This window comes from Musa acuminata, chromosome BXJ1-6, assembly GCF_036884655.1.
Source record: "Musa acuminata AAA Group cultivar baxijiao chromosome BXJ1-6, Cavendish_Baxijiao_AAA, whole genome shotgun sequence".
Lineage (NCBI taxonomy): Eukaryota > Viridiplantae > Streptophyta > Magnoliopsida > Zingiberales > Musaceae > Musa > Musa acuminata.
In genome coordinates this window covers 1,377,876-1,404,883 of record NC_088332.1, presented here as the reverse complement: position 1 = coordinate 1,404,883, position 27,008 = coordinate 1,377,876, and the positions used below count along the sequence as shown (strand labels likewise).

At 35.4% G+C, this 27,008-nt stretch overlaps 2 protein-coding genes across 2 annotated transcripts; one reads left to right on the top strand and one right to left on the bottom strand.

The window, feature by feature from the left end:
- Positions 1-12: 12 nt before the first annotated feature.
- On the bottom strand, positions 13-19,838 carry LOC103971110 (lysine-specific demethylase REF6). The gene is made up of 7 exons (XM_009385064.3): positions 18,631-19,838; positions 16,363-16,441; positions 16,195-16,262; positions 13,677-13,827; positions 8,976-9,688; positions 4,362-5,255; positions 13-1,840 (listed from the first exon to the last, which is right to left on the bottom strand). The coding sequence occupies exons 1-7, from the start codon at positions 18,980-18,982 to the stop codon at positions 600-602; spliced, it is 3,498 nt and encodes a 1,165-aa protein (XP_009383339.2). The 5' UTR covers positions 18,983-19,838; the 3' UTR covers positions 13-599.
- Positions 19,839-21,947: 2,109 nt separating this feature from the next.
- LOC103971109 (phosphoribosylglycinamide formyltransferase, chloroplastic) lies at positions 21,948-26,979 on the top strand. The gene is made up of 6 exons (XM_009385063.3): positions 21,948-22,148; positions 23,215-23,698; positions 25,374-25,485; positions 26,001-26,177; positions 26,285-26,411; positions 26,542-26,979. The coding sequence occupies exons 2-6, from the start codon at positions 23,302-23,304 to the stop codon at positions 26,653-26,655; spliced, it is 927 nt and encodes a 308-aa protein (XP_009383338.2). The 5' UTR covers positions 21,948-22,148; positions 23,215-23,301; the 3' UTR covers positions 26,656-26,979.
- The last annotated feature ends 29 nt before the right edge of the window (positions 26,980-27,008 follow it).

The following is a 27,008-nucleotide window of genomic DNA, read 5'->3' as shown; positions in this document are numbered from 1 at the left end:
CCTATCTTAACATGTGCCAAAAATTTGCTAAATTAGCAATAAACTCACCTGCAGTAGTCGTTCATTATTCATTAAGCACAGGTGATCCCCTGCCATGTTGTTAACATATAGTAGATGACAGCCACAGATATCAATGTCCCTATGATGGAAGCCAGAAAGAGAGAAAGAACTTGAGGAAATGCTATCAACACATACCCTTGACAAACCAGACAGAAATGTCCCTATCTTGAGGAAAGAATCATTGCAACCCAATATAAGAGTGTCAGTATTGCAATGGGGCAATTGACAAAATCAAACAAGCAGCTTTGTTAGGCCTGTTTTTGATGGCCACTAGCCATTAGAACATCCACCTCTGCCTACATCAACATCAGCCTCCATCTGACTAATTTAGATAACTTAGAAATCAGCGTCAAATTGATTGGACTAATGATAAGAGGATTAGTATTCAACGAAGATAGAAAAGAAATGTAGTAAGGCTCTCCTACCCTACCCTCCTGATCACCCAGTAATGGTAACTTCAATCAAGAGCATTAATTTACAGTCCCCAAATTTGCCTACACCGAAGGAGGCTCTGCTCTAATTAGCTACTTCAAGCCTCATCATCTTCGGCCCTTTTTAACAGAATGGCCTGTTTTGCGCTTGTGACGGCTAAAATCTGATACAAAGCGGAATGTCTGACCACATCCTGGTTCCTGGCAGACATAGGGGCGATCACCAGTGTGCACCCTTATGTGTTCAGTTCGTGCCCACGGCCACTTGAAAGTCATCTTGCATCCCTTCCATGGGCATTCCAATGGCCGGTCATCCATGTGTACCTTCCTGTGCTGCAACAGGTACTTGTGTGAGAAGAACTTCTTGCCACACCCCTTCACGGGGCAAATGTCCCGCTTGTGTAATGCCAAATCTTGCTTTGTGCTAAAGCTCATAGAGCACCCCTCAATATCACAAGCATATTCTTCCTCATCCTTGGGTACAAGATTTGCAGTTTGGTTGTTTTTAGCTTTCCTCTTGTTAGACTGCTTCTTGTTAGCCAATTTGTTCTTTTGTTCCTCAGACTTGGATGGACGTTTTCTAAGACGTGAACTCGGACCTCCTGCTTCATCTTTCGAATTTAATTTGTGCTGTTTAGTGCTCTCGCTGTTTCTAGGACAACTGCTTCTTGGAGTCCTCCCAGGTGGAGATGCAGAAGTTCCAGATACATCAGTAGCTTTTGATTTGCTGTCTGCCATAGTGCATCTGGGTTTCTTCGTCTTTGCCTTTCTCGAAGGTTTTTTCCTTTTCTTCCCAGAACTTTTCACTGCCAGATTACTACCTGATGAATTACTTTTCGAGGAAACTTTGCTGGAATGATCAATCTCTATCTCATCCGAAGGATTCTGATCACTATCAGATGAATAATATTCTTCTGTCTGTTCTTGCTCTAGAGTTTCCTTTTTATGGGCTAAACATGGGTGGACCTGGTTTGTCATCCAAACCTTTCCACACCACCTGCCAGCAACAACAATTTTCTTCTGTCTGCCTGTGCGCCTCCCACTTGTCTTTGGCTTTTCTGGGGAGTCACCTGCAGATTTTTGGCCAAAAGATTTGTATATAACTGGATTATATGGCATCTGCTTACTGTAGATGGGAGATTTGCTGAGGTTGGCAGTATAATAGAGGTTGATTCCCAATTTCACTGTCCAATCACTGTTCGTGGGTATAACTTCTTCATCCTCTAAGGCCACTCTGATTCTTTCTTGGTCTTCTTTACTGGCCTCTCTGAACTTGACATTCTTCCAAATATTGCCAATTCCCAATTCTTTTGCCAACAACTTTGCTTCTGATTCAATTTTAGGATAGTCTGCATATGTCATTATGGGAAAGTCACATTCAATTTTCAGAAAGGAACTTTTTGACTCACATCAGAAAGAGAATATATTAAGTAATTGTCACATACAATGCAATTGCATGTAAAATATATTAAGTAATTGTCACATACAAAGAGAATATATTAGGGTTTCTAGCTAATGCAATTGCCACATACAACAGTTGGTTGTTTGGCTTTCTCAAGTTATGTTTTGCAGCCAACACATGACTCGTAACCAGAATGGCAAAATAGCCATCAGTAACTTGGTATATCATTAATCTTCAGTAACAGGAAACAGAGAGAAGAAAACTACATCAGAAAAACACAAAATAACCAAAATTGCCTGTCCAAGAGAATAAAAGCATCTAAGAGTCATGAAATTTTGCACAATGCAGATGCATTTAATATTTCAGCAAACAAACATGTAATCAAGTAAAGCAACACAAGCTCCTGACAACAACCTTGCTCGATTGAACCTATAGAGAACCCTTATTTTCAAGACACAAGCATTAGTAGAATTGATCTACTAGAATAGGTCATCATTAAACTGGAACAATTACTTGGCTCATCATTTTAATTTAACCCAATGGTATGTTGAACTAACTCATCATTAACAAACTTCGCTTTGCAAGGTATTATAACTTGAGGAATTCCAACTTCAAGATATTCTAATTCATACTTCTAAGTTCTTGTGAGTTCTCAGAGACAACTGACAATGATGGACCTCTTGTTCAAGGATGAGGCTACAGAATAGCTAGCCAGAAAACAACAGAAGTGACAAGACATTCGTGAGTAAATTTATAGTTTGGGTGAATTACATCGGTTTTTTAAATCCGTGGATTTCATTGTCATGCCATGCTATACTACCTCAATCAATTTGGTAGTAGATAACAAGTTCTTCAGAATGTCATTATCAAGTCTTTAGCATTTAATTGCATCACTTATAATACTTAGTATATAACTTATCCTTTTTCCACTGATATGATATTGAAGGCTATGCACATTACTGAACTCATTATTTTTAGTACAAGCAGATATAAGGAAGATACTGAGTCCAATTTTTATTTAGATTCATGGCACTTGCCAATTAATTTATATAAATTTCAGTTACGTAAAAGGACATAACTAATGCAGACAACTTGAAATTTGAAGCAAACTTACACACTGCATATAATCATTAAGGTACAAAAGAGTACATGGATATTTATGTACACAAAGCATCAAAAAGGTCATATCTAATGGTATTTTCCACATTCAGACAAGTAATGTCTGCATGACGTTTCAAGGCACAGTCGCCGAGCATGCTTGGAATTGCAATACTGGTATATTTATTGGGGAACTAAGAACCATGCTAAATTAAAATTAACTTTGCAAAGTCCTTATCTTCTACCATATAACATTATCAAAATTCACAATCTGTTGGACGTTATTAAACTTCTATACGATGGTTTACTTGTGGCCCTTGACATTATTATAACTAGTTCGTAATATGTTCTCCATCTTCATAAGATGCCTCCAGCTTCAATATCCAGATTTTGAGGACAGCTTGATTTCTCCCTTTGTCCTTCTACACTTCTTTCGCCTACCGGAGTAAGAGAAATTGGTTCATTGGACCCCATACCCCCATGAAAAAAGTTAACAAAACTTTGTCCTCCCTCCTCACTGTCATCACCCAGCATTGTGGCCCATACCAGTTTTTTATAAATTAGATTATCCATCATCTTGCAGATCGCACTATTTACAAAAGGACTTGCTTTGGTTGTAAATCTCTATCGAATCCTCTTCAAATTTCTGCATAAACTTTACATATCAAATCTAAAAGTAGGTCATATCATGCTCAGGCCAGCACATGACAGCCTAAAGCTTGGCCACACACAGGAAAAACAATCATGAAAACAAAATTAGAAGTACTCCTATACAATGACATACAGAAAAAAACCTGCTTTAATAAGACTATAAGATGTTTCAATTATTCCCTGGGCATTATATTCTTTCTAACCTTACTGATAATATATAACAATTTTTTTATTCGAAAGAAAAAACAATATAAGTTTCAGTTTTGCATAATTTAACTTTAAAAGTAGAGCATTTTTTGTCACAATCTTATTAAATAATCACAACCATGTTCAAGCACTTCATTAACTCACTTCATGAGTCACAAACCCTAGACTTTCTAAAGGAAGAAAAAAAGTTCAAACGTTAAGCCTCTAGGCCCTTCCAACCTCTTCCAAAGATTGGTTATAACAAAAAAAGATGTACATATTGAACATGAGATGAAACAAGGATCTTTCTGCAATAAACTTGATCATGGCACTTCCAGCCGTTTTAAAAGCCAACTATTTTACCAACTCATGCAGTTGAACTGCATCAAATTAACTCAACAGCAAACCTGGGGGGAAATAACCAAAAAATTACAAGAAGGAACATGTAATACATAAGTGTAAATGAAAGTGCATAGCAAATAAAGATGGTACCATTTTCCAGAGATGCACATCTAAATAAATCAAGAAATCACCTGGATGACATAGAATCATCATATGCACACCACCTATTGGCTGAAGTTGTTTTTCAACCTCTGCTGCATGCTCAAGACAGAATACGTGCATTCGAGAAGAATCTCTGTCAAATCCTTGCACAACTGATATTTTTGGGCTCTTCTTTGTAGCAACATTTCTTAATTCTTGACATGTTGTGACAGCTTCTGCTGGCACAGCTGAATCATCACATTTGACAGGGAGATCTGCCAAAACAGTTGGATTTCCCATCTTCAGGCTACTGTAATAAATATCAGCAGTTTCAATATTATGAGAACCACAGTCGAATTCCTTGTGATGAACATCTCTAGATTCCCCCATAAACTTTATGGAAGTCTTAGATGTTTCCATTGCCTCATTATCCTCTAAAGAAGATTTACCCATAAAATTCCCAGTTTCTGACAGATTCAGGCAAGAGAATTCTGATTTTAGTTGGCATTTGTTATCAGCAACATCATTGTCATCCCCATTTAAATTATCTGAACCATCAACTGATTGAGAACTTTGGGCAAACAGATCGTTTTGGCTCTCTGATCCAGCCAAGTGCAATTTTGTTTCCTCATGTGCAACCTCACTCGAATGAAGGATTTGGGTTTCAACTGCATTTCCCAAGTGTTCATTAGTGTTAAGCACTAATGATGAGTCTCCCATATTATTTTTATCAGAGCATGTAGACTTCTCTAATGGAACATCCTCATCCTCAAAATCTGATGAATCAGTATAAACAGAAGCTAAAAGATCAAGTGCAGAAGCAGCTCTTGGACATGTAACATCAGAAATCATTTTGATACTCCAGTCCGAAACTTGAACTGAATATGCATCACAATGAACCAAGTCATCATTCACTCTATCCTCGACATTCCTTTCAATTTGTACTGCAAAACACATGTAGGTAATATAGTAAAAAGATATATAATAATCACATTGTAAGAAAGTATTTAGCAATTTTCAATTGGATAGATGCAAAAAAATGGATACGAAGATATCAAAGAGCAAACCAGAGGCATCAAGTACAAAATCATAACAATTTCTTGGATTTGCTAAACAAAACTGACAGGAAGTATTATCTCATAAAGACAGCCGTACATTTCCAAACTTGTTAGGTTTCTGTGTGACTAATAAACCTATGATAGTTCTTTTGAAGATCATTCTCCAATGACAATCATATAAACCATGAGGTGACTCATAAATCTAAAACAGAGGCCTCTACCATGCATAGACCTAAGCAAAATATGTTTAATGTGTTGCATATGAGTGTTGCAACTAGAAATGTAGACAGAAGAAAGTTCAGTGAGGTATTAGGTAAGTTATGTCCCTACAAGTTTTACGAACCAAATTGATCAGCTATTAGAAGTAATTTAATTGACTCAATTTACTTTCACTGACTTTTACATTTGTAATTTAATATGCTTTAATTTGTTCTAACTGTTTAAGTTAGTGCAAGTTATATTGGAATTATAAGTTTCAGTAGATTCACTGTTTGTTAAACGCTCCCTGAAACTAGCAAAATTTGATATATGTGTGTGTCTAACAATCAGTCTCATTTTAAACTTTGAACGTTCTTGCAGTTTGATGAATCATCCAAACAGGAACATATCCATGTACAACTTTTCCTGGGTCTACAGCTAAATAGTTTTGTAAAGGAACAACCACATGTAAAACACTAGTAGAAGACATCAGTTTTTTTTAATCAGAAATTTATTGTGAAAAGTTTTTGTAGTGAATAAAATTGAAAAGGTCAAATCTTAAAGCACAACAGTAAAACAAAAAGAAAAGAGGTGCCAATATGAAATATCATATATAATAATAAAAACCTTTTGATGCTAAATAAAGAGATCAACAGCCATCTTGTACTCTGCAAATAATGGATGTAATTTTAATTTTAATACTTTGGGAAGTTTTTATTACTACACTATCATGCTAATTAGAGGTACAACTCATATTGCTAATTTTCCATAAATACTAACTGTTTTTCAAATGCAATCAAGGACTTGCTGTAGCATACACAATGGGTAGAATATATAAAAACAAAAGAAATTTCCTGTCCTCTGGAAGCTCTTTCTAGTTTGTTTTCCTAATTTCTGTAAAGAAATAAATATCGACTCAATATGGTGTGCATGGAGCTGTATTTATCAGTTCAACAACAAGACAATATGCAGTACAGCCTGTAGGACCAAATTTCTGCCCAACTGGCTTAAACCGCCTCAACTGTACCATGATTATTTTTGTAGTATTGGATCAGTTGAAGTATAATAAAACCATTTCATTTTTGGCCTGAATATCTGGTTTCTCAATCTGCTCAACAGAGAACAGCAAAAAAAGCCCTCCGTGATGCGTAGAGAGAGATATGAAGTTGCATGCTCAGTGGAAAGGAGGATTAAACAAATTTCGTTTTTCAATCATCCAAGTGTCATGGTATCTTTTTTCCCTCAGTTTCCTTGGAATTCCTTTTCTTCCTGCTCTTTCCTATGGTGGTAATTTGATATACAAGTCCATTCCAACAATTTGTATTGATCTAACTGCTCATCCAAACATAATATAGACCAGTATTTAAACCATTAGCTCAAATATTAGGATAACTGTAAAGTCTAACTAAAATCAGCACTATAAGCCTGCAGAAAAATTTTGTAACATCTACAATATGAGATTAGTGATAATCATGAAGTTGAAAATTTTGAAGTTTGATTCTTATTTAGCCCTACTACTCCAGAGTCCAGAGTATTCCTTAGAGTATATTGATTAATTAATCAAACCACTAACATCTGAGAAAGGATATTACAGCAAGGCTATCCATTTTTGGTCCTCCCAGACCCACATTGGAAGGATCCTATGTTATATTTTGTTATATGACTAAACTTGGTGCCACAGCAAGATTGCTCTATCATACATGGATGTCAAGGATTCAAGACATGGAAAAAAGCCTCTGACACTCTACCTACAAAGGGAAAACTGCATGCATTTGACCTCAACAGACTGTGTGTTGATTGGAACCTTACAATTTGGATTGGAAAACTGCATGCATTTGACCTCAACAGACTGTGTGTTGATTGGAATCTTTCTGAGAAATATAAAGAACAATTTGGATCTTACAACCTGAACAAAGTTTAAAAAACAACTAGTTAGGTTCAAACAGTTGATGCATTTGCTTGCTGAAGTCATACTCGAATTAAATTGGATCTCTTTTGGTTCCAGCTCCAATAACTAGATACTTGGCATCTTCTAGAGATCAAGTAGGTCTGGAATCATCCTCAGGTCTCTTCTTCATGTTGTATACAAAGAATTCTGACTATACATAAGATTCTCTACTACAGAATGTCATGGACTCTGTATAATTCAATTAGCTGTTAATAAAAATACAAAATCATAAATAAAATTGTCTACTAAGAAACTCTAAGCTTTTTTACAGTAATCATGTTACATGTGAAGTTGTAAATTATCCCTAGTTAGAATATGCATAGGCCTATCACTGAGCAAATATCACTTCCCCTCCCACCACTATCCCCAACCCAATTACTCTTGGAAGATAACCCCTGTCTTCCCAAAAGAAAGACAAGGTGAAATTTTGTTTCTGGTTCTGCAGACAGTCCCAATTTTACGGAAACCATCTTAGCAATCCTAGAAGAAGATCAAGGATTGTGCATGCTGCATAACTTGACAAATTAGTATTAGCCAAAATCCATATCTAACTAACAAGATGCCACATGTTGAAATTAGATACATTCAAAACCAGAGTATATATATTCCAAGATCGGTAAACAGTCTCTAAGCAAGTAAAATATCATTTGGTTCTTGTCATTCAACCATTCCATCATACATAAACAAAAAGTTCCCCAAATGTGAATTTAAAATTTACAAGTTTTAAGAAAACCAAAATTTTAAAAACACAAGCTCAAAAAGTTTTAGAGAAGCTAGTATACATAACTATCTGCTAGGTTATAGTTCATAGAAATGGAATAAGAAGCGAATGTAACGTTGACTCTTTAACCAGCATAACCATAAATGAGTATGGCTCCATATCTCTCAAGGTCTGGAAAATTCTCAAGATATTGCTACAAGGTACCATAAGGTGACACTTGGACAATAAAGTGCATTTTGGTGATTGACAGTGAGGCATCCAAATTTCGCATCCAGCTGTTCTATCACCTAAACTTTCCTTTAATAGGAATTCAGCACTAATATTACAATGTCAACAGCTGATCATGAATATTTCAAGGATGTCTTGTATTTATAGGAACATTGGATCTGAAAGTTTTCTAGTTTCAATCATAAAGATATATAATATTATGTATATTTAATTGTTTGTCTTCTGAAATCATTCATAATGAACACACATAAGCCATAAGCAATACAAGCTTAAAAATTTTAAGGATACATAATTAAATCTCAAGATATGGATGCATTACTTATGTTTAACAAGGAAAACAAAGTGATCTTGCAAACGATTCCATGTATATGTTCAACAGATATAAATGACAACCATACACACAAATTATCTGAAGAGTTACATTAGGATTCACAAGCAATTAAAAGCCTTATGATGGTGAATAATTTGGGCAATAAAAATATCACAACTTAGAGTTTAAACTGCAACTCACCAATGCCAGTAACCAGATTGTTTCTGCTCGGCTTCCAATTTGTGTCTCTACTTAACTCGCTAACGTCTGCTGAACCAATAGCATGATCATTAAGGAAACCACAATCCGCAGCCGTGAGATATTTGGCTGCTGTCTCTCGTGGTTGAATGACCGCAACACATGCAAAACTCAAAATTCCACATGTCACACATGACAGTAGTCCTTGATCTAGCAACCCATCACCATGAATTGACCCTTCTTTTTCACCTTCCACATTTTGTAAATCAGATGAGAAAGAGTATTGATCAGCACCAACAAATTTGTCGCATATCCCTGATGAAATCATTCTATCATTTCCTGTGGATGTAGAATTTCCTCTAAATGAAGACAAACCATTGAAGTTTCTAACTGCTGCACTCCAGCCTGGACCCACATCATTGGAAGGTAAAAGTCGTGATGCTTCTAGAGCTTCCTGTTCACTACATAAGCCAAATGATAATCTTGGCTTTACCTTTACCTGAGATCTGACCAGTGAATTTGAACACAATGGACCATCAGGTGTATTTTGTGGAAGAACTACACAGGATGTTCCCTTATCAAGAAGAATATTAAGTAGGTGATTATTTTGAATCACATTTTGAACAAATGCATTTTTTACTATCACTTCTCCTTCTCCTTTCATCTTATCTTTTAATCTAGAACTTCGTGGCTCACTTCCATCCCCTGTGGGCATCCTGTAGAAGGAAAGCAACATCATTCTGCATAAATGTGTAATAGGCAAGAACTAAAACACTGAGTTGCTAAAAAATTTATTTTTAGAAAAGGCTTGAGTTCTTTGAACTAATATCTAAGAAAAATAAGAATTTTCTATACTAATAGCATGGCACCATAAGTAACTTACATTCAAGACATTTACCCCTCATCCAACTAAAACATAAACTGACAAGTAGGGTATATCATGACTACAGAAACACTAGTAACCTAATATTCCTTTATGGAAAAACCAGAATGCAGAATTAACATGCAATTTGGTGAAAGAGTGAATACATGTCATGAACAGTCAGCATGCCTTCTCATAGCTATGAAAACAAGTGAGCTGAACTAAGTTCTAAATCTCTTAAACTATTAAATTAGGATGCTAATCAAGCCTTCCAACATTGCCAGAAAAAACATGAAACAATTATAGTTGATAAAGTAGAACAAATACAAGTGAAAAAGTGAAGCAATAAAAATACAAAATCAACTATTATTTGTCGTCCAAAAAAGGTTTAGAGAACATTGAAAGATTGAAAAAATGCAAAAAAAATAAAAAATAAAAAATCCAGTAGTAGATCAATTGATCGACTAAAAATGATTTGAATGAAAACAATAAAACAGTTTTGAGATCTGCACAAATAAGTTCCCACAAAAACAATAATCATTCTTTTCTTCATAAACAAGTTAGTGGTGGTGCAAGTTGATATCATTTATCAATATTCTGTATTATAATTAATGTTATCATACTAAGCCACATACATAAAGATCTAAAACCATAACAGTTTATAAAATTAGACAAAAAAAAGCCTTGTCAAAGTGGATAGTTTAATTGAACCAGATTCACCATTATGTTTAAGCAGTATCAGAACTGAACTGGGCAAGCTAGTCTGACCAAGTAAGCAGGTCTCAACCCCAACCAAGCAGTTCTATACTCATCACATTTACAAATGTTAGAAAGAGTGGCCACAGGTTGCAGGCAGCCAAAATACCACATAGAGCAGAAATTATATGCAAGCACATATGTGGTTCATTTTAAATATTAAAAATACATAAATTAAGTAGAAATAAAGAAATACATTTAACAAATAGATACGTAAATTATACCAACATCAAATCAGTAACTTGGAAAATGATATTTATCCACATTTAAGTTATTTGAACAGTAAGTTTAAACAAAACGGATAATGGTGTAACCACAAAGCTATATAATCAATGTCCATGATTGTGGTTGAATAATATAAGAGGAGATAATAATAGTAATAAGGAGAAAATATATACCATGTGTGCAACAACATTTAATGTTTACGTAGAGTATGGCTCGCCATGCCAACCTATACCGAGTGGTATGGGCGATGTGTACCGATTCAATAGGAGATCGGCACATGGACCACCCTATACCAGATGGTCTATAACAAGGGACCCCATATCGCTCGATACGGGGTTTGTACCGATCAATAGCTGGGATTTGTTGAATTCAAATAGTATATCTGATCGTTTGAACCAGATCTAAGGGTTTTTAAACCCTTTCTACCCACTCATATACTCTCTCTATCACTTTCTCGCTCATATATTTTCCTCATTCTTTCATTTGCACTCTCTTAAACTCCACAGAGCTACGATTTATGGATTGGATCAAGCTTGAGAGGCTAATTGGGGAGAATTAGCACTAAACTTGAAGAACTCTCTAATAAAAGGTACATAGACAACTTCTCAATCGCATTTAGCAACCCCACTTGGTCCGGAGACATGGCAATGATGTGGATAGTAGTGCTTAGACCAATGATGACAGTGACACCGAAGAGTCAATTGTCTCGTCTACATAGTTTAATGGTGGTGCATGGATCGAGGAGCAATACGTATGTCACATAAGATTCAAATCAGGGAACTCGACATGATAATTGGCCATTCTTCTCCAAGCAACAATGATAGTTGGTCATTCTTATCGAAGCAGCAAATCAGTGGCGAAAGTAAAAGTTCTGACATTCTCCAACCTCTGCACTAATACAGCACAATCATACTTGCCTCAGGAGTCGCCTCGGATAGGTGTGATTCACGACGATCAGACTATGACCATCACCACATTAATGCACCAATGGCATACTGTAAATTAATATACTATGTTATGGGATCAATTTTAGAATTTGGTCTGACAAACGTATCAAATTGATATATAGATACATAGAATCGAAGACCCCGATCCACCGCTCCTGGAGCCTTGCCATTCTTTTTGGTGGTAAAACCAAGTATATCCATCAATCGATTACTTGATTCATTTGAATCTTAAAATTTAAGTTGTTTAACAAATAATTTAACAATTCAAATTATTTCTTTATAAATAATTCAATATCAACGAAAAGACGGTCTGAAATATACCAAAAAGTCACTTCTCAAAGCCCAAAAAAAAATGTGCAACTATTCTTTCCAAATTTAGATTATTTTGCTAAAATTATACTAAAATTATATTTATTTTCAACTTAAAAACCCTAATCTAATTTTTTTTCTATTTTTTTAAAAAAATTTGGAGCTATTTTCAATTTTTTTTTGTGTCATCGATATGCCCAACCATACCAACACATAGTATATTGGTATGAAGCGGTACATACCATACCGCTAGTCAATTAATACACCAATATGGACCGGTAAGACGAACCCTGACATAGACCACGTATGCAGCTAGATATGTATATCCGGTCATGTCTGCTACTACATTCCATGCATATGTTGATTGCATAAGCTACTACATAGGCAAATGTGGGGTCATGCAGTAACACTGTATAGCAAGGTGGTCATACAATATATACTTGTAGTTTGCATGGGCCACTATTTTAAACATTGATCATTGTGATATTTTCACAACACTCTTAAGGTACAAAACTTGAATAGTCTTTGTTTTAAGAATTTTCAACGTCTTTCTTATTTTTCTTATTTTAAAAAAAATGTTGTCAAAATCTACATCCCAATCAAACAATCCATTGGTTCCACCAATGACACATCAACCAAGGCTCAAATAGGTCAAAGGATGGGATTAGTTTTGATGGTTCAAAGCCTGACCATTGATGGGAAGAAACTCATCCATTAGAAAATACTATTTTTGTTCTTAAAAATCCTTGTAGGATGAAATTGGAATAGAAAGGCACAAAAATGATCAGCCTGGAAACCAAAAATGTATAGGCAGTGTGCCAACTACATTTAAATGGCAAGCTTTTCAATTGTCCAAGAAGAACTAGGCAATTTGGTAAGTTAGTCCAATTCCTATTCAGCATCCGTATTCTATCAAACATTTGTTTTGTACCTCATCCTCCTTCCAAGTAGCCACAGTGAATTTGTTTCCTTTTACACAAATGCAACTCAATTAAGTAATAGATATCTCTATTCTTCTTCGGTCCATACTTGTCCAATAGTGAACAAATCATATTTACTCAATCATCAATCCTTTGAGATGCTCAGAAACAGGCAAATATATTGTATGTCAAAATAAACAACAGTACACTAAAAACCAAGGTAGTCAATTTCCACATGTTCGGTTCCTACTGACTGTATCTACCAGTCCAGGCCCAAACAGAAACACAGACTGCCCCTATTTCATGTGGTCCGGTCCAGCTTATTGAAAAAACCACTTCCTACAATTAGGGCTCACCAAAGCTTGAGGCTGGGGATGTCTGGTATTCAATTACTTACCTGGTTGAACCCAACTGGGGTTCAACTCAGGTGTGATCACACTCGGGCACGCATCTGGGCTATGCGGTGCCCAGGCCCAGGTGCACACCTAGTCGCTGCTCAAGTGAATGAACTGCCTGGGATACATGGGAGGTACTCAGGCCTCACCTCGCCTCACCTAGGCGCCTAGGCGAGCGCCCAATGGCAACACTAAACACTTACAAGAAAAAAGAAATTGAAATGATAATCATAGTGCAGACTTATACAAAAAAAGAACTACCAGAAATAAATAAGGCAACAAGACTAAACCTTGTGTGTAATGATAGTGCAAGTGCATATAGCAACTGAAAATGAGACACCATAGGAGGATAATTTATTGAAGCCCTTCGAACTGCAGCCTCTTTAGCAAATCTCAACCATTCAGGAGTAGCGATATTTGCTGCCTCCCCACAATTAAACCCTATGAAGAAAACGATGAACTGGTTCAAGAAAATGTGAATGATGAATTATTTACAAGAGATTTAAAATCATATAGACAAATTAATGTTCTTTACCATATTAGTTTAATATGTATCCAAAACACCTATAGAAATGTGCATGAACTCACATTCTACAATCTTATTCTCAGGGGATAATTCATATCAATAAACTGACTAGGCATTAGCAAGGGATAGAACAAGAAGGTAAAGGATTATATTTCAGATGCTTACTAATTCAAATTTGTTCAATCAAAACTAAGGCCTAGATGAACACCAAAGTAGTATATTGTCATAATTTCTTTGTAAGATATACAAGGGGTAAAAAGATGAAGAAAAAACCTTTTGCTTGCCGACGTAACATTAGAACTCTAAATTCAATCAACTAACAATGAAAGTTTTAATTACTTCTGGAAACTGTATCACTGTAACAAAAGAGTATTAGATGACACAGAAGAGAAAATAGTATAGTTCTGTATATAATTTGCTTGTCTACTCTTTTGGTTTCCTTCTAGCTGTTTGTATTATTGTCTCTGTATGCATATACTTGCAAATAAAGCTACAACAAAGTATCATTTGTGTGTTTATAAAAAGCTTCCTAGCTCTGTTAAATTCTATTTCATCTTTCATTTTCCTAGGGTTCATTAAACATTTCTACATCAGAAGTCTGTTGGGTAGTGGTCACCACCTAATTTACGAACCAATAACTATGACAATGAATAATAAAATAGAGAAGAGAACATGGCATTTAGACACTTAGAGAAGTTTCACATGCAAGCTAAACAAAAGTAAAAAAAGACAAGTATCTTACATATTAAACATGTGACAGATTAAATCATATTAATTAGAAAATTTTCTGGAAAAGCAAAAATCCAGTGATAAAAAACTATTCTTCTCATTCAAGTATAATAGCATCATTCAAATATCAAACTTCAGCATAACATAAGCAAATTAAACAGAAACATGATTCTGGAATATGACTAGCTATTTAAGTATCACTATTGTTTTGAGATCTTAAGAGGATCCTAGCCACAACCCCACAAGTGGCAGATAATTTTAGACATTTTCATGATAAATTCTAGGATTTTTCTTTTTCGTTCTTTTCTTTTGGGTTTAGATTGATGGCAAACTAGATTCTTTTGCCAATCTCAGCAGTTCCACTTGAACTTCTGTAGGAACAATTAAAAAACTAAAACAAGAAATATCAAAAAATCAAATTAGGCAATATAAGAAAATGAAAGCAGTTCTCATGCAGATAAAGACAGAAAACAAGCATAGATGAAATCACACTACATTATTGATCACTCATCAAGCTATTAAGAAGGAATTATAAAAGCATAAAGCAATCAAACTTTTTTTCTTCTAGGTAGCACTCTCATGGAAACTCGATCAAATCGTTCATATATACTTCTCAAATTGCTAATCCAGATGAATTCCTAGTCAATAAATTGAACCATCCAAGAAAAAATAGTTGGGTTTCTAACAATATATTTAGGCTCCTAAATCCTAATGATACAATAGACATGGATCCTATTTTATAATATGTACATTTATTAAAGAAACAAAAGTCTCTAATCATGCAAATTTTGCACTTCTTGTTCCAACTTATAATGAACACAGTCACCATATGGATTTTAGTGGACTCGAGATAAATTTTCCGTCGGCGCAACAAAGACAAACTTTTCCCTCCTCTAATAAACCCAAACTTTTTCCAGGATGAATCCTCAACAAGAGAGAAAAAAGATAAAATTCCAACTCTCTTCTGGAAACAGAAGTTTTTCTAGAGGAAGAAGAACAAAAGATCCAGCTGATAAACAAGGAAGCCACAACTTCCTATAGTTGTGCATGCTTTAAATTGTTTCATTAACTCCATGATAAAATCAGTTTCTTATTAGAAAATTAGTCTTCAAATTGAAACGCGATTTTTTTATTCCATATTTGCTACAAATCCATTCAGAGTTTGTGTAGGCGTCAAATTAACACTATTTCATGTCAATCTGGTTTGAAGTCCATCAACCCTAACATAATTCTAGCTGCTAAAGTTTATATTTTTACTACAAATCCATTTGAACTTTCTCAATTAAATTCCATACGACTTCCTACATCATCCATTAACCAACAGATGAGAACAATGCATTGTCTTTATATTTTTGGGAGATGATATCTTGCCCATATAGTTGTATCCTTGTAGGAATGTCAAATGTGCCTCGATATATATAACCATCAACATCATCCAAATTCTTCTTTTTTATTCATCAAAGAATCAGCAATTGAGCAAAAATCTATGTCTATAACAGGGCTCCCAAAAGGAAAGAAGTGAAGTAAAAATTTAAAAGTAAAAGAAGGTCTACCATGACTGAACCCCATATGATAAGCCCCAGGAAAAGTGACTACAAAGTCCCCAGCATTTTGAACCAACCTGCTCAGACGAAATGAAAAATCACACACTAAATAATTTTATGGCATTAAAAGGAAAAGCTATTGAATATGCCAAAATCATATATCTGCCTAAATATCACCTGCAGCATGGTATTCCCTCCCCGACAAGAACTTCAGGAGACATAACAGTGGTCTTCTCACCCAAGATTGTAAAAGTAACTGTCATTATGTCAATCATAGTACACGATATAAGGTAAAGTGAATAGTTAAAAACAATAATACCATGAAAAACAGTCTTCTTAGCTAAAAACTCATATAAACAATATCTTCAAAAAATGAGGTGAATACCTCAACGTATTGATGAAACTTAAAAAATATTATTTTGCACCTTAAGCATTGCATGTGAATTTGAACATTCCTCACAGGAGAAATAAAAAGAAACATGGAAGAACTCCAATCATTACCACAAGAAGAATTCTCAAGTGTCAGATGATAAAAAATTAACCGGAAGTGATGGATGCAAGAAAGTGTATACAGAGAAGTGTGTTTCCATGCATTTCTTGCAATTTCAATCATAATAAGAAAAGGACAATTCTATACTATGACCAGAGATTTAATTTTCAACAACAGTTTTGGTAGCCTATCAGACCAGTACTATACCAGTATCCACCAGGCATGTATATATGATCTATACCAAGTACCAACTATCATCTTTGAATAAATTAATACAAAGTAAATATAAATAATAAGTGTACCAGAATCAAACTTGCATTTTTGATACTGGTACTTAATTGGGCCAGAAGTAGCAGGTATGCATATTGGTGTGGCATGTATTTAAAACCTTTATTATGACAAAAGAATAGAACTGAACCTGTTACAACAAGGTGCACCATGAAGTTCCCCCAAATGAAGCCTCTAGTAGTTTTACTTAACAAGTAAAATAAATTTTGGCAAACATATTTCAAGAAAATGAAAACACAATATCTTATTAGGTTTCTTCACTTGATTTGAGATGCCAGATTCCTGCAAGATCTGATGTTACAGTTTCAGAATCAGATCTGATGGCTGGAGCAGAATATTTGAGCAATTTTAGTATGTTCTGGTTGAATTTGACATTTTTAGTTCCATCCATAACGAAAGGAATTAACCTTTAAAATATAAGAAATCCAAAAAATGAAAATGAAAAATTACTTGTTCATTACAGGTTTTGTAACATATATCATCTAGTCTGAAATGATCGCTAACAGGTTCATGATGGTATTCTTTTTAAGATTTAATTTTTGCTCAGCTTGAGAATGTTTTTAAAACAAGTAGAAATCTTGTAATTTTTTCACTTGTTTGTATAGTGTGACAGTATTATCTAGACCTAGGATACTAGAAATGCATTTATGATTCAATTCTCAACTATGATTTGTAAGAAATCAAGCCTCTGATATTTGTTGAGGGGAATCAGAGGTAAAACCACCAATTTGGGCAAAATCCCTTGATAACACTTCAATTTTGGCGGAAGATGATTGGTAATGAGCTTTCTCAAGAGGGAAAGATGTCAAGTGATAGTTCCATGAGTGGTCTACTTACATGGCCATCTACCATGTGTAACTTTCTCATATAGGAGAGCAAGAATTAGGCATTACATAGATGGCTTCATGCTGGAACAGTATGAGAAGGTCCAATATTATCATTTCTGAAGTTTCTCCCTTCAGAGTGTTGTTTGATCCGACTCTACAAACAGACGCTTTCAAGTTCTAAGATAACCTGAGATTTCAATTTCAACCACCTAGACAAGTCATCTACTTCCTTCACCAGTTATGGTTGCTAAAATCTAGCAGAAAGGTATCAGATCATGGTAAAAAAGAATCATGTCAACTAATGGCACTCCCAAGCTTCAGAGAACATCTCAAGATACAAGATACATCAGCAAAACTGTCATGGACTCATCAAATGGGCACTTCAAGAATAGTTCAATTAAGCTACTCATCGAATACCTATGATCGTCTATGCAGCCAGCTGCTAGGTATGACTCAGACTTTGACCAAGCTTTAAAGGACATTACAACAGATTTTCTAGTCCTACAGAGGTAACCATGACCATGGCAGTTCATATAGATAAAAGTAAACCTAGAGCTTCAGAAATATGAATCCTAAAACACTAATATTGATAAATTTAACACTATTTTCCTTTGTTGATAGTTTGTGGTCCTTCAATTGTGCATCAGACTAAGGTGCAGCGTATTTAAACTAGACCACATTTCTCACTTTCCTCTTCCACTTTGACGGTTTGCACTACAGTGGTGGTGAAGTCATTTCTATTTTGGCGAATCTTATCAAGAAAAGCATCATGAGACTATGAAAGAAGCTGAACTAATTAAAAACCAGCACCAACGAACAAGTTAAGGCAACCGGACTTACCGAGAGGGTTTACCTCACCACCATAGCCTTGTATGCGGACCACCTCCTCGAAGGCAAGTCTGCCATCCCTCGGTACTCCATACCACGTCTTCCCAGCGCCCATATGCAGGTAATTCAAGCTGTGCAGCTCGTGGTCTTCAACATGCCATGCAAACCAGCTAAACAGCATCGCTACATACACCATGGGCGACGTCACTCCTGGGATTTCCTCCTTCATGAACTGGAGCAGGGAGCCCTTAGCCCGGGACACACCCCGCATGTTCCACGCCGATTCCCCGACATTAGCCGGCGCCTTGTCACGCCAGCAGTGCCGGCCGTCGCTGGGGAGCGGAGCAAAACCCGAACCGGGCATGTCGTTGGCGTACTCGACCGAGAAGGGCTTGTCGGCAGAAGCCCGCCAGAAGAGGGTCTCGATTTCAATAGGGGAGAGAGCAGCTGAGGCGGCGGCCTTGCGAGCGCTGCCGCCTGCTGCGGCATGGCGGAGGTGGGAGCGCTAGAATTGGCGGGCCTTGGCCTCGAACTGCGCGAGGGTGTAGTGCTCGCCGCTCTGCCATACGGACTTCTGGACGGGGCGGGGGCGGCGAGGGCAGAAGCCGATCTGCTGCTGGCGAGTGGCGAAGGCCGGGGGCCGCTGGCCGAGCTCACGGGCGGCGAAGGAGCGGTTGAGGTTGGTGACGGCGGTCTTCTTGGCAGCGGGGGGGAGGGGGGGCACGATCTTGCAGATGCCGAAGGCGGCGGCTTCCTTCTCGATCTTGAGGATGTAAGCGATGGGGTCCTGGAACTCCTGCGGCGTGGGGCGGAACTCCGGAGCCTGCGGCAGCGACCTGAGCCAGGGGGGCACCTCCAGTGGCAGTGGCTCGGGGGCGGCCACCCCGGGCGCGGACGGCGACGCTGCGGCGGCCATCAACGGAGGAGGAGATGTGCCCTCATCTGGAGAGAGGGCGAGTGCTTCTTGGAGTCCCTTCCTCTCTTCTCTTTTGGGGACGGGGAGAAGAAGGGTTTGGTTATATTCTACTCTGAGCTCGCTCTCTCTCTCTCTCTCACTTCCCTCTTTTCTCTTTCTTCCTCTTCTCAGCTGAGCAAAATAGATAGAGAGAGAGAGGGAGTGAGTGAGAAGAGGAGGGGGGATTTGGATTTAATTTATGCTGTTGATGAGCACAACAGTAGGATTGGCACTGTGCTTCGAGGTGCAGATGAGAGGGGTTTGATAGGGATTGACATCTTTTGTTGCGTCCCCTCATATATATTCTTTATTTTTTTTTGAAATAATATATATTTTTTTTTTATAAATTTAAATTTATGCTATCATCCTAAATATTAAAATTCTTATGTGAAATATTTTATGTGTAATAAATATATATTTATTTATTTTTTAATATTAATAATCATGGAAAGGATATAAAATTTGATTGTTCTAAATGTAAAAAAGGATCCTGAAACAAAATGAGTGAGCTTGACAAATAATCCTATAAAAATCTATATCGAAGGTATATTTAATAATAAATTCTTGATCATAAGTTAATAACTTTGATTAATGGTAACGTAGAATATTCGCTTTATATAAGACTTCGATAATCAATATAAAAAAAAAATTATAATTATTAAATATTATTTAGACATAAGGAGTCAGACTAATTATCGATTGTTGGTTAGTACCATTATGTTGTTCACATATCCTACTCATCTTACACGTGGATATAATAAGATATTTGAGTATGACATGATATATTATTCAGATGTGAATCTATCAAACCGTCTTATCTTATGCCTCCAATATACTTAGATAACCTGACAATTCATCATGTTATACTTCGAATGTCTTACTGAGTTGAACATAAAAGACAGTAACCCATATAATCAATACATCGATGCCAATTGCAAAACTCGACATTTTAATTAACTTCTTGCATCCAAGTAATGCTTTATGTCATTACAAAATCATTCTAATGAATATAACTTTCCACTTAATTTTGATGATTATTAAATAAAGTCTTCTATAAAATAGCTCAAATATGTTTGGTAGAGCTCGTTAAACCCTTCAAATCTTATATTATTATGCTTTGAGTTACTAAAACATCGAGTAACTTTTGTCAAACATATTTTGTTGCAATTTTTTTTTTTATTGTTCTTATATCAAATCTACTCATCTCTCAACACCAAACTTGTGATGCACTCATATTCAAACTAAGATTAACTTTGAATCCTCAATATCTTGTATAACTTATATATATATATATATATATATATATATATATATATATATTCTACATATATATTATTATTTTTAGGGTTGCCAAGTTTTTTAAGGATGATCTAATTATTTGGGAGGAGTACTAATTAAATACAATATTCTTGGTAGATTATGATTTAATTAGAGATTAAAGTGTTATTAAAAAAATATAATTTATTCTTATAAATATATATTGAGAGGTAAGATATTTTGAGTGCTGACGATAGTTTATATATAGTGGTTTTAGAGAGGATTGAGAGAAGATTTTTTTAAAGCTCATGTGAGAGGATATACAAGAGAAATTGTGTCAAAAGACCTTCTAATTGATTTCATATATTAAAGAATTTTATTTTCTTTATAGATGTAGACATAATATTATCCAACCACATAATATATTGTATCAAATTTCTTATATATTTATTAATTATTGATCTATGTGTTTTTTAATTTTAAATAACTAATCATAAATAGTAGTAATTGATATGTATTTTTTGAGAATCTTAATATTCAAAAAATATATTATATAAAAATTCATAAATAATAAATATTTTGTATCGAAATTTGAAAAATAATATAACTTATTGTCATAGCAGAATATTAAGATAAAATTTCATATATTATTAAATGTAAAAAATTAAAATAACTAAATGGTTATCATGGATGTAGATATACGAATAATTTTGATATTTACTTAATGGAGTATATAGTATAAAATGTATTCATAAATTGTGATTAGTAATAGTTAAGTCGAGTTTATTGGATGAAAGATTGAAATAATTGAAGCTATTTATATGAGATCCAAATATTTAGAGGGATTTCTATGTGTTATATATATATATATATATATATATATATATATATAATTTTGGAAGGAAAAAATGTTGTTTCCAAAATTAAAAGAAAAATAAATAAATAAATAAATAAAAATATTATATATATATATATATATATATAATTTTGAAAGGACAAAAATGTTGTTTCCAAAATTAAAAGAACAAATAAAAAAAGTTGTTATTGTATTGATTTTTAAGGGCATTTCGGTCTTTTTCAGAAGCTAGATAGGGAAGGTAAAGATGAATCCGATCCCGCTCCCTCCCTCCCTCTTCATCGCCCGCTCTCGCCGCCGTCCTCCCTCCATCTCTCGACGCCACCTATTCATCCATCCCTCGCCTCCGTCCTCCCGAAAGGAGTACCGAGATCACTACGATTCTTTTGACGCTTCAGCAAATCGCTGTGGCAAAGGTGGGACACAAGTTGATCTTCCCAGACATCAAAGTTCAAGAAATCGGTACGAGTACCTTCCTCAGTTCCTCCTACTACTCAATAAAAACCACGACTTTGTATGGGTTCTTGCTTTGATAACGAGTGCTTCCTTATCCTGTCAACTTTTGCTATGCTACTACTGTGTATATTAGTTTCTATTAAGAATTGTAGCACTATAGATCATGTCTTATCAAGTGGCATAAGATTTTAGATGGAACAACAGTGATAAAAAAATTATGATGGTATTAGAGCGAGATAACCTCTGTTCAAATCGCATGAAAAATAATTATTGGGTTTGGAAGCCACCTACACACGAGGGGAGTGTTAAGAATATAAATTAGATGGTGTCTCATCTAGAAGCTTAAGTTTTGAGATGAAAGATAGTGATAAAAATTTAAGATGGTATCCAAACGAAAGGTTCTGTATTCAAAACTTATCCATGTTACGTATTAAATAAAAAAAATAATATTATATTCCTTATCAATTTGAAAGTTCATGGCTTGGGTTTGAGTTAATCTGTCATATGCACGTGATAGGAAGTGTTAAAAATATAAAATCATTGAGCATGTCTTGGCTAAAGGCTTAAGCTTTTAGATGGAGTAACATTTATAAAGATTTGAGAATTTGAGAGTTTCATATGCAATGAGATTTTCAACTCAATTATATGGATTGTACAGACTCATAATGATCAATGCTTTATGAATTGGATTTCAAAACACTGCTATTCCTGAGTCGACTGTGATCATTCTGACATGTTATCAGGTCAAGTAGTGATGATGATGTTGCAAAAGGTGATGATAGCACGTCTTCACCAAGAGTTATATTGAAGATTAGTCAATATTATAAAAAAAAAGTAGCTTAATTTGTTCCTAATGTTGTCTACAGTATTATGACTTCTTGGATAAACCTGCATTTGGTCCTTGGTCATAGTTGTATCCCATCTCTAATGATAATACATCTAGCTAGATGGTTCCTTTGGGAGGAGAGAGAAGACTGTTTCCATATTGAATATCTATATGATTTTATATTTTATGTGTCAGCAATTTTTTCTTGGTTTAGACCTTATAATTGATTTTGGTTTTAACGTGCAGGACTTTTTTCTTTTACTGAATAAATTGAAGAATACAACAATTCTTGGGAGAAGCTTCTTTGTGGGTTTCATTTGCTTCTTTGAATCAATGGAAGCTTTGGGATCAATGATTGGGACTAGTCTTCCTTCCCACACAAAATTTATCTCTATGTCACCAAATTGTCTGACCATTAGATTGGCATCCCGAGATGTTCTCTCTCATTGTAAAGTCCCATATAGGAGACAAGTTCTAACAAAAACATTTAGTGGTTCAGAAGTAGTTCTGCATAAGGCAAGAAGTAAAACTTGGGGCTTCGAGTGTAGATGCAGTGCTCAAGAGATGGAGAGCTATGTGGCAACTGACAACACTTCACGAAGCTTGACACAAAGGAAAAGACTAGCAGTTTTTGTCTCTGGTGGAGGATCAAATTTTAAAGCTATTCATGAAGCAGCCAAGGAAGGATTGGTTCATGGAGATATTATGGTTTTGGTCACGGATAAGCCCGGTATGTTTCATATTTGGACGTTTGAGGTACTTGCACAAAGAAATTGCTGGTCACTGTTGCTGATAAAATATTTCTGCAGCTTTTTCACTTCTATTGTTCTTCCCTCATGATTATGTTCATCTTTTTCTCCTTTTTGGCATTTCTCCAATCATCTACGGCATGCCCTAGTCATTTGGATGACCTGCGTGTACTTTGTTTTTTTAACTTAATGCCTGTAGAATGCCTGCAGTTCTCTTACCTATACTGAATACTAAAAGAGAATATTGGATACCTATAAATGACAGTCTTATTTTTTCTTCGAAAAAGGAAAATGTTTGTATATTGCATAGTTCTCTAATATACTCTGGATGCTTGTTGACATGAAAAACATTGCACATTTAATGTTCGGAGTAATTTTGCAAATATTATGGAGATGAATCCACAATTCAAAGTAAGAAGAAAAAGAAATTATGAAAAATAAAATTATAAAGAAAAAAAGAAGACTATCAAGATGCATTTTCAACCGATGAGGAAATAAATGATGTTTGAAGATTGTATATGTTGGTTTGTGAATTTTTTCTTATAAATTTGTACAATGGATTTTAGGCATTTGCCATTGCCTCTAAGGTTGCAGAGTTATTAATCAACTGAATTGAATTGTATTATGTTGACATTGATCAAAGCACTTGCTACTTATTTAAAACATATCGATAAGTAGTATCAGAAGACAGCAGAGTGACAAATTCTAAAGAAATAAAAATACTTCTTATTTTTTTATTAGTAACAGAATCTATAGTTGCAAGTGCAGTTTGTGACTTTTAGAAACATGATACTTCTTTCTCTTGATTGGTTGCAAGCGCACCTAGGACCAGGTCTATCATCTTTTAGGTATCGAGTTTTTCAGTCAATTTTGCCTTCAGTGATCCTGTAATGTTAGCATTTAACTTAAGATTTTTTTGACATACACAATATGAATACATTAATAAAAGCAATCCCTGTCAAGCTCATCAGCGTTTTGTGGGAGTATAGTTCTCTATTCCGGAAATTGTGTCCACAGTAACCCAGTTCATCCAAGACTGTATTGCTCTGTGTTAAGCTTATTTTTTTCTCTTAGTTAAAACTGACAAGTATTTTGGGATTGCTCGTCTTATCACATCCAAATCAGATTTTTCTGTTTTAATCTCCAATTGTTAGAACTGAAGCTTTATTTGTATTATTTTGTATCTTTGAGCTTCTTCCATTCTACTTTTAATTCACATATCAGCTCACGGAAACTCTCCGAGTAGTAGTGTCCTAAATGTAGAATGGAGTTTGTTTTGCCATCCAACCTCATATAACCTTGAACTATAGTTATTACTTATTAGATTGACAACCTGTGTTTTGTCATAGTGACTGGGATTCCTAATTTATTGGAATCGCTTACTTAGGTTGTTGCAACCAAGTGGGATAGCTTTTTTCACTTACTATTGATGGCTTCTAAACTAAACTGCAACCAAACTACCTTGCCATAAACATCATTGACTGCTCAGTAATAAATTCATAACAAAGTTGCGATGGTCATAATAATATGTATTTGGTAAGATTGCTAATTCAGCATAGCAACAAAATGGAAAGAAGAATATGGAATGTAATCTATTATCAGAAGTTTAACACCAGAGTAATCATTATGAGAGAAGTCTGTTACTCGTGCTGACAGGTTGTGGTGGTGCTGAATATGCAAGAGACAATCAAATTCCAGTTATTGTATTTCCCAGGTCCATGTCCTCGCCTGATGCTGTATCAGCAGCTGAACTTGTAGCAACTTTAAGGTGAATGTTCTTGTGATACATGTACATTTGCATCTCTTTTAAGGTATTGTAATTGTCATTTCCATATTTTATCTCTCATGTTTTCTACAAAAAGCAAAATGGCAGGGACACTGTAAGATGAAGTTTTGTTCTTTTTGTACATAGGAACTTAAAAATATTGTCTATCATTTTCCAGGTCTCAAGTATGTAACCTTTGAAATCTAACTGCAGAATGTATGAACCGTAGGATGTAGGAACACTTATTGAAAGGAACGGTTGGTGTTTGTGGTTCTATAGTCAAGCTGTTCTATGCTGCTTGTGATTATAGTGGTCAAATTTGGAGGTACTAGCATAAAGTAAAACTATTGTGTTCCTAACCTAGGCCATCTTTGTTCAAAGTCATGCCTTACCTGGAAAGGCAGCATTCTTCCTATTTTGTTCTTAGGTTCACATGCAATATTATATTATATACTTGGTATTTTGATTAGTTTTGGAATGTTTTTGCCTTTTTTCATGCATTTCCTTAATGTTTGCAGGAATTTTGAGGTCGACTTTCTTCTGCTTGCTGGCTTCTTGAAGCTTATACCAATCGAGTTAGTTCAGGCATTTCCAAGATCCATATTGAACATTCATCCATCTCTTCTTCCTGCTTTTGGTGGTAAAGGTTTTTATGGTTTAAAGGTGCACAAAGCTGTCATAGGATCTGGGGCAAGGTATGGAAACACTTCCTGTTCTCCAATGATCACAAATAGATGAGATTTTTACAAACCCTCCCCTCTATGTACCTGGCTCCATGTGGTGACTATTCTTCGACCTTCAGGTACTCTGGCCCCACAGTTCACTTTGTGGATGAACGGTATGATACCGGTCGTATCGTGGCTCAGAGAGTAGTCCCTGTGCTTGCAGATGACACTGCCGAGCAGCTGGCAGCGAGAGTCCTTCATGAGGTCAGCGAGTAGATTATATTTATAATGGAATGAGACTTTAATTATCTTTTCTTCTAGCTAATTCAACTTGAGGAGCTGCTCTTGGGTTTCATTGCAGATTCCTAATTATTGTTAAAATCTTCCATTACAGGAGCATCAACTCTATGTGGAAGTAGTTTCAGCTTTATGTGAGGATAGAATTGTTTGGAGAGAAGATGGAGTCCCTCTTGTTTGCAGCAGAGAGAATCCAAATAAGCTTTACTAGTCAAAGAACAGTGGAAATAACTGCTAAGACTGTTGATATTCTCCATAATCTGTTGAAAATTATCGACAGGAACTGGTAAGAATGATACATCATTCTACCATGAGGAGCTCCATTGTTTTATTTAGCGATATCGGTTTCTTTTACCCCTGTTTTTTTTTTTTTTTTTTTTTTGTGCACTCTTATGTTTAGAGGTGTTCTTGATGTTTGATATAAATATAATAAGCTTGAAAATTTGACACCAATTCAATGCTACATTATCCACTTTGTATCCTATTAGAATTTAGAATTCAGAGTCTGACATAATTAGTCAGCCAGTTGGTAACATGATTACCTTCTCTATAGTAAGTGTTATC